At 33.0% G+C, this 16,948-nt stretch overlaps 1 protein-coding gene across 1 annotated transcript; it reads right to left on the bottom strand.

Moving 5' to 3' along the window:
* Positions 1-6,129: 6,129 nt before the first annotated feature.
* LOC146913330 (lysine histidine transporter 1-like) lies at positions 6,130-10,272 on the bottom strand. Its single transcript, XM_085719284.1, has 8 exons — positions 10,111-10,272; positions 8,400-8,587; positions 7,854-8,237; positions 7,336-7,729; positions 7,001-7,106; positions 6,758-6,849; positions 6,601-6,669; positions 6,130-6,496 (listed from the first exon to the last, which is right to left on the bottom strand). The coding sequence occupies exons 1-8, from the start codon at positions 10,168-10,170 to the stop codon at positions 6,398-6,400; spliced, it is 1,392 nt and encodes a 463-aa protein (XP_085575410.1). The 5' UTR covers positions 10,171-10,272; the 3' UTR covers positions 6,130-6,397.
* Positions 10,273-16,948: the final 6,676 nt, after the last annotated feature.

The following is a 16,948-nucleotide window of genomic DNA, read 5'->3' as shown; positions in this document are numbered from 1 at the left end:
GTATGTTTTGGAAATATAATATTCTTCTACCCTATGAAAATAAAGATAAAAAAATATTAACATTATTGGGTAAGTGGGGTTTTTGGGTTTGAGTCTGGTTTTACCCGAAACCCATTTATTTTTATGGGCTTTCCATTTTTAGAAACCATACCCACCCAATTAACCAACCCAACCCATTTTTTTGGGTTTTTGGGTGGGCTTGACCGGATTTTCTGAGTTCACCCAACCCATGAACACCCCTACAAATATTCGGATGTTTTTGCTTTGCCGATTTACATGATTGCAGACTCAAATATAAAATACATTACAAATGTCTTGAAATCATAGGCAGATGCTCTAATACTCCTCCTTATTGCTGGTAAAACTTAGTGAAAAATATTGAAAAACAGACTAAGAATAACGTAAGATGGCCTGTCATCAAGATACTCTTTTTAGAAAGGAAAAAAAAAATAGATGATAGATAGTGGATGTTTTGGTGAGTTCATGTGAAAAAGAGGGGGTTAGGACACTAGCGGAGACAGAAAAATAGTTTGGGTGAGCCATTAAAATAAACTATAAATATGCAAACAAAAAATCGAAGTTGTATTAAGCATTAATAATGAAGTTGAAGTGGCGGAGTTTGAATAAAAAGCTTAGGAGCATACTTTAAAAAAATGAATTACATATCTTACTACTGCTAAAAATTATAAAAATGTTTATTATATAATATTACATTTAATTATAAGAATTATCAATTTGAAAGCCTCCACAAATTAGAAGGTATCTAAACTTCCGCTAACCAGCCAAGCATAACCATGACAAAATCACATATACCACTTTTGAAACCGTAAAAAACTAAAACCATTGACAAAATTGTTTGAAATCTCCCAAAATGGACCTAAAAATTTTAAATTATTAATTTTTTCGGTGGGTCACTACACCACTCTACAGGAACTTGGATGTGCTGTAATCTAAAACCGTCACAAAATTGTTCAAAATCTCGCAACACTTGGTCTCCAGCTCTGGGTTGGGATTCATGAGGGAAGAAGAAAGAGATATGTTTCAATTGCATGAATAACATTTGTCTTGTTGTATCTAATCCTCTTGACACTTGGTTTATTGCATGAGTAACACTTGGTCGCTGCATGTATTTTTCTTGACACTTAGTTTGTTGCATGTATTCTACACGAGTCATAACACTTGGTTTATTGCATGGATAATGATGGACGAAAGATGTAAGGTATAAATATATTTTTGGTCTCTATAAATATGTCAACTTTTAGTCCCCTAAATGTTTTTCATCTTCACTTTTGGTCCCTCTTTTAAAGTAAACCCGTATGTAGAATTCATATTTTTGAATAAAATTTTGCATAAAATTTAAAATATTATAAGAATCTCTCAAAAAAAGAATTAGAATTTTGTAAAAAAACATGAATTAAATATGAATTTTTATATTTATGGCGATTAAAAATTCATATTTAATTTATCTTTTGTTAAAAAATTCTAATTTTTTTAAGAGATTTTTACAATATTCTACATATTTCTACTTTCATTAAAAAATACAAAAAATTATTTAAAAATAGGGACCAAAAGCAGTGATTGAAAATTTTATAGGACTAAAACGAAAAGTTGGTATATTTATAGCGACTAAAAACATATTTAACCCAAGATGTAAATATTGGCAAGTGCACCAAATCGTAAAAAGTAATAAAGTAGTAAGTTTACCGTCTCCACATGGATTGTCATTCAACTCGGTAATTAGCGGAACTTGTTTGAAAGTAAATAAAATTAAAGAGATTAAAAGGGTTGCAGGGTAAGATTACCCTGCCCAATACAAGATTAGGTTGACTTGATTCAAATGCATAACAACGATTAGGGAATCATTAAATCCCCCATTCGTCTTTGTTGGAATCAACTCGATAAATCATGTAATATCCCGTTAAAATATCTTAGACTGCTCTGTCATTTAAAAGTGTCAAAGAAGAGATCATTAAATCATGATTAAGTTATTTTGGAGAAAACTGTCCTAAATGATTAAACATGCTGGAATTGACCTATGAGTGTTTTAGGAGCTGTGTATACATGTTTGGTTTGCTGCTGTAAAATTTGAGTTGAAATTGATTACTTCAATTTTATTACTACTTAACTTAGCTTAAAACTCTTCCAAACTTATCCTTGGAACCAATTGAGTCTCTTAATAGTAAATTAAGTTAGAAACATGATTAATGCTTAATACATCACAAGAGTGTATTATGATATTTGAAATATTATCACCCGGGTAGATTTTTAACCTTTAGAAACAGGGACTTTTCATAGAAGAACTCAACTTCGATAGTCAAGGCCAGTTATAATTAGAAATGAATCAGAGACATTCTCAGATAAGTATGTAAAAGCATAAGTTTTATGTTCATAATACGACATATTAGATATATGTTACAGTTATATACAGATATGTAAACATAAATTCTTAGATAAGTTGTGGCTCAGAAAAGCTCTAGATTATTCTGGATAAAGACCGTATACATCATTAATTGAATTGAATGCAAAATATAAATTTTTGCTTATAATAGTGACCGGATGGTGTAATAGTTAATTAGTTAGTCATAATAGCTACTTAGTAATAGTTAATTAGGAAATAATAGTGATAAGAGTCTAGGAATCATAGTGGATTAGTAGTCAACGAAAACTTCTTTTCAATTAAGCGCAACCTTTTCCAAATTTCACTAGGAATTTTTCTCGAGTTTGTTATTGTTGTGTGAAATAGGTAACGATGAAATCAACCAAGGACACACCAGAACTAATAATCGAGGGAAGGAGTGAAGTGTATAAATGGGAACTCTTGATCGAGATATTCAAGCAAGTCAAGGTAACTACACCCTATGTGGAAATATTGGAAAAATAGCCAAGATACTTCGAGTTTTGGTAGGAAGTCTTTTTCAAGTGACAAGAGTTACAGAAGTCAAGACCAGCTGAAAAAGACGAGCATATCAAGGTATTAGAAGTAAAAAAAGATGTACCTCATAAGGAAGAAGAGCATCGAAAGAAAGAAGGAAAAGGGGGAGATTTTAAGGAGCTGCACACCATTCTAAAGTGATACAGAGTCATGATGCCTGTCAAGGAAATGCTGCATCAAATTTCTCCAAGAACTTCTGAAGACAACAGCTAGACCATCTGAGGAAGAATTCATCGCTATAACCAAAGACTGCCTAGCCGTAATAGAAGTACCGACACTTGCAAAGTCAGATGATCTATGATGCTTCATACTTCTAGTAATTCTTGATGCACTCTTATTATGGGAAGGTAGGATATGCAAATGGCCAAGAAGAACGCTCAACAGAAATAATCTATGATTTACCCATCAATTTATGAATATTGGATTTCTTCATTGGCATTGTGAACTCAAAAACAAGAAAATAGGTGGAGTATCCCTTGATTGTGGGAAGAACATTGTTTGCAACTGCAAATCTACTTTTGAACGGAGAACAAGGAGAAATAATTATCCCCCGATTTTCTTGGCCTGAATTTATTATCCTATATTTTCTTCAATTTGGAGATGTATCAAGCATAAGTGTTTAGTTGTCTTGGACAATGTAACTTGACAAATAGGTAATGGTGATGACGTTGTCATTTGTATGGTGTTTTCACTACAAGAAATTTTACCCATAGTGACAGCTGAAATCCTTCACTATAGGGTTAATTTCTGTAGCTAAATATCCCGAGGCCATTGGCCGTGTATTATTCTCAACAACTGGCAACGGAAATGTGCCTGTATTTCATTGACAAATGGCTGTCACTGCATATTTTCCACCTTTATCTACGGAAAAAAGCGTAGGTAATTCTAAGGATACCATTTTAAGAATTTTTTGAGAACCCTCCAAGAGCACAAAATTGATTTGAATGAGTATATAAGTCGCCATGAAGAACTGTATCGATACCAAGCCAATGGGATATCAGAAGCCACAAATGACCGTAGTGATCACACTTAAAAAACAAATGGTCTCTATCCTCTACAGCCCCACATGAAGCCGCACAAGATACCAATGAAACATCCAGAACATTTCTCTTCCGCAGATTATCCTTTGTAGCAAGTCTATTCAGAAAGAGACGCCAGACAAAAATATTAACCTTTAACGGAACCGCTTTATGCCACAAAAAATGATAAAAATCCTCAGTAATGTTATTGTCAACCGTTGTTAAGTAAGAATACTTAGATTGCACGGCGTATTTGTTGGAAGGGTGAAGTTTCCACACCCACCTATCAGCCATGCTAACCTGCAAAACACGAACAGACAAAAGCTATTATCAACAATAGTGGGTGCACCAAAGCTATTACCAACATCAACATAAGTTGGAAGTCCACCAGTTGTCAAGTCCTGTCAATAAGCTAGTAAAATAATCGTATATGCCAGCGAGAAAGAATTGTTATCCAAACATGTCTATTTTGCTTATATGGACTTATAAGCTATGTTATCCGCTAAAAACTTGAAAACTGACCTCGCCAAACAATGCCTAAATTATGATATCATAAGAATCTTGTGACAAATAAAATTACAAACTTTTGTTTGTTTGGATAAACAACTTATACCATAAGCGCTTATCATAAGCTATTTCCATAAGCTATAAGTTGTTTTCATAAGTTATCCTAGAAAGCTTACGGAAATAAGTTGAAAACAAGTTATGAACATGTCAAAAGTTGTTTTTTTTAAGTTTTCCCAAATAGTCTCACAAGTGCTTATGCTAGTAGATTAACTCAAATAAGCAAATCGAAAAGGACCCTTAATTATATATTGTGATGTGATAACTTGAATATACATACCTTCAAGCGCGCTGCAAACTTGAGGCAGGTGAATCAGCAATAGCTTTGAAAATCCTACTGGAAGACGGTAGTGAAGATGACATGTTATTGAAAACTTCAGTATATAATCAACTTAACTATAACAAAAATCGAAATCAACAACATTTTTCAAGTAGTAATACAAAGATCAGTAACTAACCTTGAAAGAAGGTACTGGGAGCAACAAAATCAAACCTAAAAACATAGCATAACACAGTTAATCAATGGTAAATTGGTAATGGTGGTTACGATCGACGAGTGTTGAGTACCTGAGAGCATCGAGAACGATGATAACGAGACGGTTAATAGATGATCTCTCTATGTTTCTTTGGAAAAACTCTCATGATGGAAATCTCTCTTTTCAAAATGCCTATTCTTCTAAATCTATGTTTCTTTGGAGGACCTTGCAGGATAAGTTACCTATATATGATAACCTATCTAAACGAGGTTACCTACAACTCTTCCTAGAAACAACGCATAACAAATGCCAAAAATGCCTCAATTGGACATTGGTAGCTCAAATTATTGTCAAAATAATATAGTTGTGTAGCTGACTCGCAATGCTAATCAATTTGAGCTATAATATTTTTTTTCGGAAATGCTTAATGTCCCGAGGGAGTTTATCCCGAATTCATCCCGAATGCAATTTTTTGTTGTCCACCATTTACGCATGTATGCCGCATTTTCCGTAACAGCCAAAAAGCCAACATGCTGCTTCACAAAATCACACCTCGGGATGTTTTCGCAAAAAAAAAAAAATTGGGAAGTATAGCACTGCTCATTTTTTTTAGGGGAGAGCTATAATCTATTTGATTAGGGCATAACATAAACATATTTCTTCAAAAAAAAAAAAACATACACATATTTGACCTACTTTATTTGCAAAATTAATCTCATTTAACAGAACTATTTCGACCTAACAATCTTAGAAACATTATTTATTCACAATTTAAAGTAGAATGCATGATGGCAATGATGCCTAATTTTGGAGGTTTAACCAAATCCTCAAATCCTCAATTTTTTTGTATTATTTTTATCAACCAATTAGTTTACCAATAGAATTCATCTGCAACAGAAGTTCTGGGTCTCTAGATACAAGGATTTTACCATCTATATAATGTTTACAAACATCTTCAATCATAACAAAACTACAAAACCTAACTCATATTATGTATCTGTAGTTTAATTTTCTCATCCTTTTTTATACTTTACTATAAGTTTTTGTACTTCAATCAAGTATCTATTATAGATGCTACAGCACTAACCAAAATCTCACAAAGAAAGCTTCACTTAAAACATTTAATCTGGAAAAAAAATCATTGAATTTCCACACACAAAAATGTCATTAAATAAAAATTGAATAAAAGCAATTTCCTACAATTTGTTCTTCCATTGAACCTCAAAGTGTGTTCAATCATGTACAATGAAATTGAAAAATAGATAATGTTATTGGCAACAAATAAAGCATAGAGAAAATAGATATCGTCATTGTCATTTGAAGTTATAACTTTGTTATAATAACAAAGTTATAATTACTTTTGTTGCATGACACCTCCCATTAACTGATTCAAGCAGGCAAGGAGTTTAAGAGTAAAATTTGTAGGTCTTGGCTTCAATTATAATACTCCTCAATGCTCCAATGGGTGCCAAAATCATTATACATAAGCCAATAACAATACTTATCTGTAATAAAATAGAGCAAAGGAATTAAATATGTGCATATAACATTATAAATCATTATAAAGTTTATAGAGAAAAATAAAAAAACAATAATTAAAGATACCTACCCAATTAGTCCACCAAGACAAGCTGAATCTCTTTGGTTTGTAAAGGATTAGCCACATGATACATGGAAGCTGAAATGTAATAAAATGAAAAGTTGAGCAAAATTATGATAATCCTAAGAAAATTTAGATATTATATTTACAATTTTTCATGGCTTACAAAATATGTTGTTGGAGCAAAAGCAAATCCTCCAAAGAATCCTAGTAGGCCACCGAAAAATGGGAATGTAATAGCAATGAACATTGTAAATGCTGAAAAGAAATTTGTAAATACACAAAACCAAAGAAAATATATAATTAGTTGTGAATAACGAATATAACATGTCATAACTACAATTGTACATATACAATATATACTAATATTGATCATTCCAAAAAAAAAATTATATTTTATTTCACTTACCCACGTATAAGTTACGCGCAACAAAACGAAGGATTTTACTTGGTTTGAAATTCAATTTCTTCACCAAAACACCTTCAATCATGTCAAACACCGGCATTGCAAAAATCTACAACAAAAACCAAAATATGAAATTAAAATTATAAGTGCAGGACATTTTTATGCTAAATTATCATACCCAAAAGAAATAAGATCGATACTTTTAGTTACTGTAAGCATAATTTCTTTACTATAAGCATAATTTTAAGGACTAAACTATCATACCAAAATAAAAAATTCATTGTCCTAACAAGCTTGCAAACATAATTTCTATATTGTTAAAATAATTTGTATTTTACCTGATAGCTTCCAATTACATGTAACACTACAAATAGGTTAGATATTGCGATGAGCCAAACTGGTTTTTCTAGAGAGATGAGAACATTATCCTTAACCTCATTGCCAAACACCCAATAACCAATAATAGCAACCGGGAAGTAACACAAAGCAACAACAATGTATGCAACAACGACTCCTCTCCACATTGGACCCTTAGATGGTTTCTCAGGTGTAGACGGAATTGTTGCTTGGATTTCCAGCACCACATTGTGTCCAGCATAGGCAAATGCAATAGAGCCAATTGCATTAAAGAAATTAAAGACTGATTCTGCGGTGTTTGCACCCTTGCTACTATATTGTACATTTTCTTGTACTCCCTTGTGTACACTTGCAGCCCAAGCAATTGTAGAGTAACTGTGTTAAATGCAAACATCAAAAATTTAAATTAGCATGTTTCATTCCTCATTTAAGAAGCATAATCCAAAATACATATTTGAGCCTAAAAAGTAATATAGAGAATAGAAAGATGTCGATATACCAAATGGACATGACTGCTGCAACCAAAGATACACCGGAAATGGAGTTCAAGTTGGGTAGATGACACAATACAAATTGAGCAGAGGCAAAGATCATAATGAAATAGGTCAATTTGATATTTTTGCAACTTGGACACACTGTATTGTGGAACTTCTGCAACGATGCACCTCCGGTGACCATGTAGACAATGTCCCCCCCAACTTCTACTATAAGTTGTTGAGGCACCACAATATAAAGACCTAACTTTTCACCAAACGCGTGTTGGCCTAGTTCATGGTATCTATCGAAACGTTTTCCCGGAATCATTTCATGCATCTCAACCATTTGCCACAATGTATACAGAGTGATGATCCATGATAAGAGAAGTATAGTCAAGCCTGGACCCCTGAGTAATAGAAATGTCAATTGATTATACTACATGCTGTAAATCTAAGTTATTTGCTCTTAAGTTATAAACTTTAAAGCATAAAAGTTATAAATCTATGTTGTTTCTTATTTTATGTTAGAGAATACTTGATGCCAAGTGTAATTAGGGTTTGAAATATACCATCCAAGATATGCCATGGAAAAGGGGAGACCAAGAACACCAGCTCCAACCATGGCAGTGACATTGTGAAAAGAAGAATACCACCATTTTGCATTCCTTTCAGAACTAACTGGAAGCCAGTCTTCAATTTGTTTTTCCCTCTTTGATGATTTTCCTCTTTCTCTTGCACTCTCTGAGTTTCCTTCAACCTATTTGAACGAGAACAATAATTAAATGAGTAAAAAAAAACCCTAGATGCAAATAAGATAAATGCTAGAAAGAAAATGAGCATAAGCCATGACCAAACAAATAAAAAAAATGAGCAATTAATGAATACAAAAAATTAACTATTATAAAAATAATTTGATTTATTAGAAAAACTAAAAAATAATAATTCTAGTAGTAGCATTTAATGAAAATATCAAGATTATCAGATTCAGTAATTAAAGATATTTGACCAGCATTAATTACTTATGGCACTTTGTTTTGTTGAGTCCAAAATTTCAGAAATTCCAAGTATTGGGACATTTTGTCAAACAAAAAATGTATCTAGCCAAAATCTGAGACATAAGAGAAACCGTCTGAAACTTTTTTTTTTTTGGTCAAAGAAACTGTCAGCAATTAAGCCTCGTAAATTTGAGCACATATGGAGTAGTAATTTGCTAATAAAATCCTACAGCTATTTTTTATACAATCAAATTCAATTAAAACGATTGACCTAAAAAAAAAATTCAATTAAAACTCCTAAACAATAGTACTCCATGATACAACCATGATTACACCAACCAGTTGTCTTGAAAAAAAATATATTGCACCAATTACCAAAAAAAAAAAAAGATTACATCTACTTTTTTGAAGAAACTAAGATTACATTCATCAAATTCAAAATTCCTAAGCATTTCACTGTTTTTCTTAATATTGAATTATATTTATAGGTATGTTCTTTTCCAAAGAAACCAAAATGAAATACTCCCTCTGGTCTCAAATGTAAGCAACATTTTTTAGGTTCATTCAATAAGTGATGTATGTGCTCCATAATATGGACCACATACATCATTTATTGAATGAACCTAAAAAGTGAAAGTTTGCTTATATTCGAGACCAGAGGAAGTATACTCCTTCAGTCCTTATTATAAGAAAAAAATTGATTTTTTAAATTCATTGAATAATTAATGTATCTCGTTATAAATTTAGCCTAGATACATCACTTGCACAATAAATCTAAAAAGTCAATTATTTTTTATAATAAGGACTGAAGTATTAAAGAACTAAAGATCAAAAGTCAAGTTATTACTACATATGTCAAACTATGCCACCAGAACTAAAGATCAAAAGTCAAAACTCCGCTCACGCTTTCAACCATAAAAAGGTTAAAAGTTTTACTCTGTCAACAAGATGACACAACAAAATCTGCTTATGAGTACTCCTTTCAGTCTTAAACAATTGACTTTTTAGATTTATTGAATAATTGATGTATTTGGTCTAAAATATAGATCGCATACATTAATTATTCAATGAATCTAAAAAGTCAAATATATCTTGTAAATAGGACCGGAGAGATTATCATCTAAAAAATATGAGTATATTCTCTTCTATGTTTTGAATTGCAAAATCAAAAATATGAGTGCTCAATTTTAAATTGGAATGTAAAAATTTCACAGCAGTATATGATTGATTATAACTTATAAGCAATAGAAATGAACGAAATCATAAAAATAGTTTTGAAACTTACAGTTTGGTTGTGAGGACCAGAGTTGAAAGCATTTGGTTGTTCAGTTCCCAAACTTCCCATGACTGCACAAAAGAATGTTTAACAAATGAAAATAGAAACAAGGAGAAGTGAAGGTCTCTGTTTTTTTTTTTTCTTTTTGTTAGAAGGACTATGTGTATACACAACTATTACTCGACATACACGAGTATTTAAAGGATTAGTGGTGTAGTTTTTGGTATTCAATGCATTAATGAGATACTATAAAAGTAAATAAATATTATTTTCTCCGGTCAATATTATAAAAAAAAATACTCCTTCGGTACTATTTATGAGAGATTTTTGGGTCAACAAAAATGAATGTATTTCGTTCAATTTTTTAACTAGATACATTAACTTTTGTTGACCAAAATTTCTCTTGTAAATAGCACCCTAGGGGGTATTTATTAAGTTCATTGTATAATTAATGTATTTGATCTATATATAGCCCAAATACATCAATTATTTAATGAATATAAAAAGTGATTTCTTGCTTATAATAGTCAACGGGGGGAAGTACTTTCGTTGAGTTGGAGCCACCAAGATGGACACAGGGGCGAGAAAGATTCATTGGGCCCGATAGTCAAATGTTTGTAAGCCTAAGAATGAAGGAGGATTGGGTATCAAAGATCTAAGATTGGTGTTCCAGGTTGATAATAAGAAGTGCGGCTTTGTCAAGGATATATGTACTTGCAGTGAGTACAATATTAGAAACTAGGGTTTAATCTGTTTTTGTGATGCCTTGAGAATGTTCTCAAGATAGGTATTTATAGCCCTTCATGGGCTTCTAATTCAATGACTTAAGCCCCAAGCAGCTTGGGCCCTAAGTCACTCTAGAGCATTCTAGATGTTTCTAGAAGCTTGTTAAGGCTGCGTCCTTAAGGGGACACGCCTAGGGCTTCGCGAGCCCTTCGGGAGGGCATTTGTGCCATTAAGAATAGATTGACGGTCCAGATATGCAATAAGCAAGTCAGAGTCTACTGATTGGTTCTCTAATAGTTTGACACCCTAAACCACAAAATAAATATTTCTACTATTTATACAAAAAAAAGTTTAATCTACAGTGGAAAATTTCATATAATAACTTTTCTAGGAATTTAAAAATTATCTCATAAACATCAAAAAATCTCTCATAAGGTTTAGGACATCACATTGACTCATAACTCAACGTAATTCATTTTTTGTTTTGATTGAAATTATAATAGTAATAACAATAACATCAAATCGTTATTTTCCGAAAAAAATAACTTCTTTGACATCATAGATAATAAGTTTCTTATATAACACAACACAACACGGTTTTCCATACATCACAGTTAAAATACGACTTTCCCATTTATCACAGTTATTTTACACTCATGATTCACCCCGTACCTTAGTGAAGCTTTCATATAGAATAACAAACTCCACAACGATAAGGAATCCAAACGGCTTGACAGTTCACTTCCTCTTTTTGTATAACCTATGAAAGACCAAACAATATAGACATGAACAGAAAACTATAAATTAATGATTTATCACTACAAAATATAATTTATAATAGTCCAAATTAGTAACCTTATTTCTAACGATGTTGTTACAATTTTAGAAATAGGAATTACATCATTAGAATAAGTTCAAATTTAAAAAACAAGAGATTTTGAAGTTCACTCTTCAAGAATTTCTAATTTACGTAAATGACTAATTTAAACTCAACATATTGATCAATATAATTATTAAATAAAACAAAACTAAAATTGAACTTCAAACACTCATTTCAATCAAACTAATATCATCAAATGATGTATCCTAAATTTGTTAATTTGCTAATTCACTAATCATTACAATTATGATTTAATTTATTTTCTCAGGACCTAGAATCCTGAAACAACGTTTTTAACCTAGATGAATTCTATGAGAAAATCATCAATTTAACTAATATGAAGTTTTAGTGAAATATAAAAGTCAGTGTATCTGAAAATGATACTAGTGCAATGAAAGTTTTATAATAAAAATAGTAATAAAGAGATGAATTCTACTCACCTATAAAACAATGGTTGAATGTTGCAATCGCCAAGTATCACTCACGTAAAGCTGCTCCAATTTGTTAAACACACAATAGTGCGGCGCTAATTCATTTCTATTAGGTTTACACAAGCTACTAGTAGATTAATCCCAACCTTTTTTTTTTTTTTGACAAAAAGATTAATCCCAGCCTTATCTCTCATCTCTCATGATTATAATTATACTATTTTATTATTTGAAAAAAAATAATACAATTATCTTCAAATTAGTAGTTTTAATAAAATAAAGATATTTTTTGTCAAAATAAATAAATAAAATTAAGGTATTTAATATTAACAATTCAAATAAATTACTAAGACAAATACACAAAGGCAAACACATAGAAAGTTATCACACCACAAAGATATTTTATAGTTTTTTTTTTAAATCTCTATATTACTAAAATATAATAATAAGAAATTTGGGGAATCCTTCAAAAAAAAAAATTGGGGCCTTACAATTAGTATCTTTAAGAAGGTTAGTGATGGTCGCTCTACAGATTTTTGGAAGGATTCCTAGTTGAGTGTTATTCCATTGAGGATTCGTTTCCCTAGGTTGTTTAGGTTTCCATCGAGGAAGAAGCTAAAGAAATTGATATGAATGTGAGAGAGGATTCATGGTGGCTGTGTGATCTTAAGTGGAGGGGGATTTTTTTTTTGTGGCAACGTGTGATTTTGCGCGAGCTGCTCTAGACTTTAGAGATTTCGACCCTCTCTGAAGGTGTATATTTCTGGGTCTGCAGCAATGATTCATTAAGTGTATATTCGGTGAGGTCACCTTATAGTTTGCTTTATATGAGAGCTAGTGAGGTGAATGTGAAGTTAGAAGAAATGATATGGCTTCTTTCAAGTGTGTGGGAGTCTCGGCCTCCTCCCAAGGTAAAGGTTTTCTCGTGGCAGCTACTTCAAAATAGGATTTCAACTTGCCAGAATCTCTTTTCAAGGAGGATTATATTAGCACTTGTTAGTATTTTGTGTTTTCTATAATGAGCCTATAGAATCAGCTTGTCACATTTTTATTAGGTCATGTGTGGTATCATATGTGTATGTGGTTAGGTTGGGAGTCTCTTTTACCTTCAGATTTTTCCAATATTCTTAGTATATTGTTAGACTTAGGTGGCTGGTGGGGAGAAAGGAGAGGTTAGGTTTCTTATTAGTCTGGTAAAATGTTGTGTAGTCTTTGTGGAGAGTGCATAATGCTCACATTTTTTGGGGTAGGAGATGTTTGTCGGGCATGTTGGTGAATATAGTTAAATTCATATTTTGGTCACACATATTCCTTCTATGAGTGGAATCATGAAACCATTCTATGTTGTCACTGATAGTGTCATGTGGTAGATTTGTGTTGGGGATGGTTGACTATGTGGTTCTGTTGCTAATGTTCCTCTTGTTCAGTTAGGGTTAAGTGATCCTGAAAGGAGGTTAGATGGTTGTTCGGTGGTGTTTTAGATTTCACTCTTGTTTTTTTTGGGAGGGATTTTTATTTGTGTACACACACACACATTTCCTCCATCCCAAAATATAATTAAGAATAGGTCAGCAAAAGGTTATGTATTTGGTACAAATTTTGGACGAAACACATTAACTTTCCCTAATCAACTTCATTAAAAAAACCAAGATGTATAGAAAAATTAAATTGTTTTTAAGGGACAAAAAAAAAATTGGTTATCAAATGGCGTCATATCGTAGACCGCAGCAACGACACCATTTGATAAAGAAGAATTTTTCTATCCTTCTCACAACAGTAATTATGTCAGTTTTAATCAAAAATAAATATCAAATCCACGAAGACTTTTTTTTGGTAGTGAAATCCACAAAGACTTATACGACACTAAAACCTTTCAACAAATATTTTATTTTATTTTATTTTTTGAGTAAATTCAACAAATATTATTATTTTGAGTATGAAAAGACGGAATTTTTATGCATAAATGGGTTTTTGCGGTTTAAGTAATAAAACAATAATAGAAAGACTATATTGTGGCGATTAAGGTTCGTTACCTAATCAACTAAAATTCTTTTATGGATTGATTATAAACTCCTCCTAATTCAATTACGTCTTCATCTGTCCCTCATTGTATGTTGAAATGTTTGCCTAACGACGTGAAATCCATGTTATAAGTCTACTCTGATGTTGAGCAAAATAGTCAATGAATCCAATGACATATGACCATATAGTTTATATGAATGCAAACCTAACCCTATATCTAGCTATTAGTAACACATAATTTAATACATGTCCTTTAGATAAAAATTTGATGTCTTTAAATTTCTAAAATCAAATAATCATTTTTGAATTGCACTCCGGGAAAAACATTAAGTGTGGAATTAAATCAAAGACATGAATAAATTCTTATATATAATCAGTCGGATCAAGTATTTTCCGGAGACTCGTAGTAAACATAATCTTACGATAATTAAGAACAAGAGTTAAAGATTATCTTAATATAAGAACAAGAAGAAAGAAGATTTGACGTCGAAGCTGATTCCTCGTTCTCCTTCGCAGTATCTCTCTCCTTTAGATAAATCTCTCCTCTCTTTTTATTGAACTCATTAAATTTGCAAATACACCAATTGTTTTGGTGTGTAACGTGAAGCCCCCCCCCCCCCAACAAGTAAAGTGCAACCTTTTAGTTATAGATCATTATGCCAAGCACTCCACCAATTAGAGCTGTCAAAACGGGCGGCCCGGCCCGTTTAGGCCCGGCCCGAACGGGTAACGGGCTTTTTAGGGCCGGGCTAAAAAGCCCGGTTTAAATATGGGCTGAAAAAATAGAGCCCGAGCCCGGCCCTATACGGGCTCCCGGGCTAACGGGCCAGCCCGGCCCGCACATGTATATATATATATTTTTTTTTCATTCTTTAAGGACATACAAAAAAACTACTGCAATGGCACTGTCTTTTGTGGATCTGCGATGGGTGCTTTCTTTTATGTTCCTTATGCTGGTGTAGCAGACTTTACATTGCTGTTTGAGTATTTTGGGAGGGATTATGTTCATTTTATTTTCTTGGTGTTTGGCTTGTTGGCTTTGTTGGAATATATGGACAGTCTTTGAGGTGGGAGTTGGGAGTTTGGCTTTTTGGCTTTGTTGGAATATATGGACAGGCTTTACATTACTGCAATGAATATTTGTCTAAGCGTGTTATTTATGGTGCCGTTTGGGTTGTGGATTAGGTTGAGTACTTTGTATGGATCCATGGAGGAGTATGAGTTTACATTAACAAGTAAGAGAAGGAGATGTAAGGAAAGTATAGTAGCAGTAATGTGTAGTGATACTGATACAGACATGGCTAGTGCTGTCTGTGATTAATTAATGGAGAAGAAATAGATCATGTGATAGATCGAAGTCAAAGAAATAGATCCATGGACAGTCTTTGTTGCTTCAGCTCCAGTCAGGGGCGTAATTCATGCAACTCTGGCAAAGGCAAGAGCAGTCAGTTGCCGGTCAAATATGGCTTCAGCATTAAGTAAAAAGCATTAAGTAACACAGAGAAAAAAAAAATTGTAGTTTTTGGCGGGCTGGCGGGCCGCCCGGAGCCCTAACGGGCCGGCCCTAACGGGCTGCGGGCTTTTTCGGGCCGGGCTAAAAAGCCCTGAAAAAATTCGGGCTGCAATTATTCGGCCCAGGCCCTGCATTTTATTCGGGCTTTCGGGCCGGCCCGTACGGCCCGGCCCATTTTGACAGCTCTACCACCAATTGCAGGTATTTCTTCACAATTGGGTTTCCTTTTCAATTCGTAACCTTTTATATATATTCACTACAAGAAACTTGACTTGTAGTGACGGGCAAAAACCATCACTACAGGCTAATTTCCGTGGGTATATGCGGCGAGAACATTGACCAACGGCCACATTGGCCGTGCATTTTACCTTTCGAGTTGCAGCATAAATTTGTGTGTCTGTACATGTTATACCTACGGTTTAATTTTCTGTCTGTAGAAGATTTCCCTAGAGCTGTCAAAAATGGGCCGGGCTAACGGACCGGCCCAAAAGCCCATATTTTGGGACGGGCCGGTCCTTAAAAACTAGCCCAAAAACACACTCGGGCTTTTTTGGCCCAAGCCCATTCGGCCCATACAAAAATTGGGCCGGGCCGGGCTAGCCCATCGGGCTTTGGCTGGCCCATTATTACTATTTAATTTGATTTTTTGTTAAAAAAATAGTATATTTTTGAAATTTTTTATCAACTATTTTAAAATTTATCAATAAAAAAAATATTTAAATAAATAAACTTAATAAAAATGAATGAATTTAGCTTAAAGTTTAAAATTTTTAAAGTTTATAAACTATTAATTTGATTTAATTGAATGAATAATATAGAGTTTCATTAATATTCAATGTTAATGTAAAAATTACTTATACTTTTATGTTCATCCAATCATATTTTAGGAAAAAAATAGTGGTGAGTGACTAATATATAAAAAAATATATTAAAAAAGTGAATAAATTTTAAAAGTAAAAAATAAATGGGCCGGGTCAGGCTGGCCCATGGCCCACATAGGCCGGTCCGGGCTCTAGAATATGCGGCCCAATTATAATTGAGCCGGGCCAGGCCGGGCCATTTATGTAGTCGGGCCTCTTGGGCCCAGGCCGGGCCGGGCCGGGCCAGCCCATTTGACACCTCTAGATTTCCCTACAGACTAGTACTTTTACCTACAGCAACTCTGTCCGTAGGTAAAAAAAAATCCCACGTTTTTTTTTTATGAAACCGCTATTTTTTTTTAAATGTAAAACCCTCCAAATTTATTTATTATTTATTGTTGTTGCACTACCTTATATT

Source organism: Medicago sativa, chromosome 6 (genome assembly GCF_051527215.1).
Source record: "Medicago sativa cultivar Bolivia chromosome 6, Bolivia_mono, whole genome shotgun sequence".
Classification (NCBI taxonomy): domain Eukaryota; kingdom Viridiplantae; phylum Streptophyta; class Magnoliopsida; order Fabales; family Fabaceae; genus Medicago; species Medicago sativa.
The sequence above is the reverse complement of the archived record's forward strand: the minus strand, read 5'-3'. Positions and strand labels throughout refer to the sequence as shown.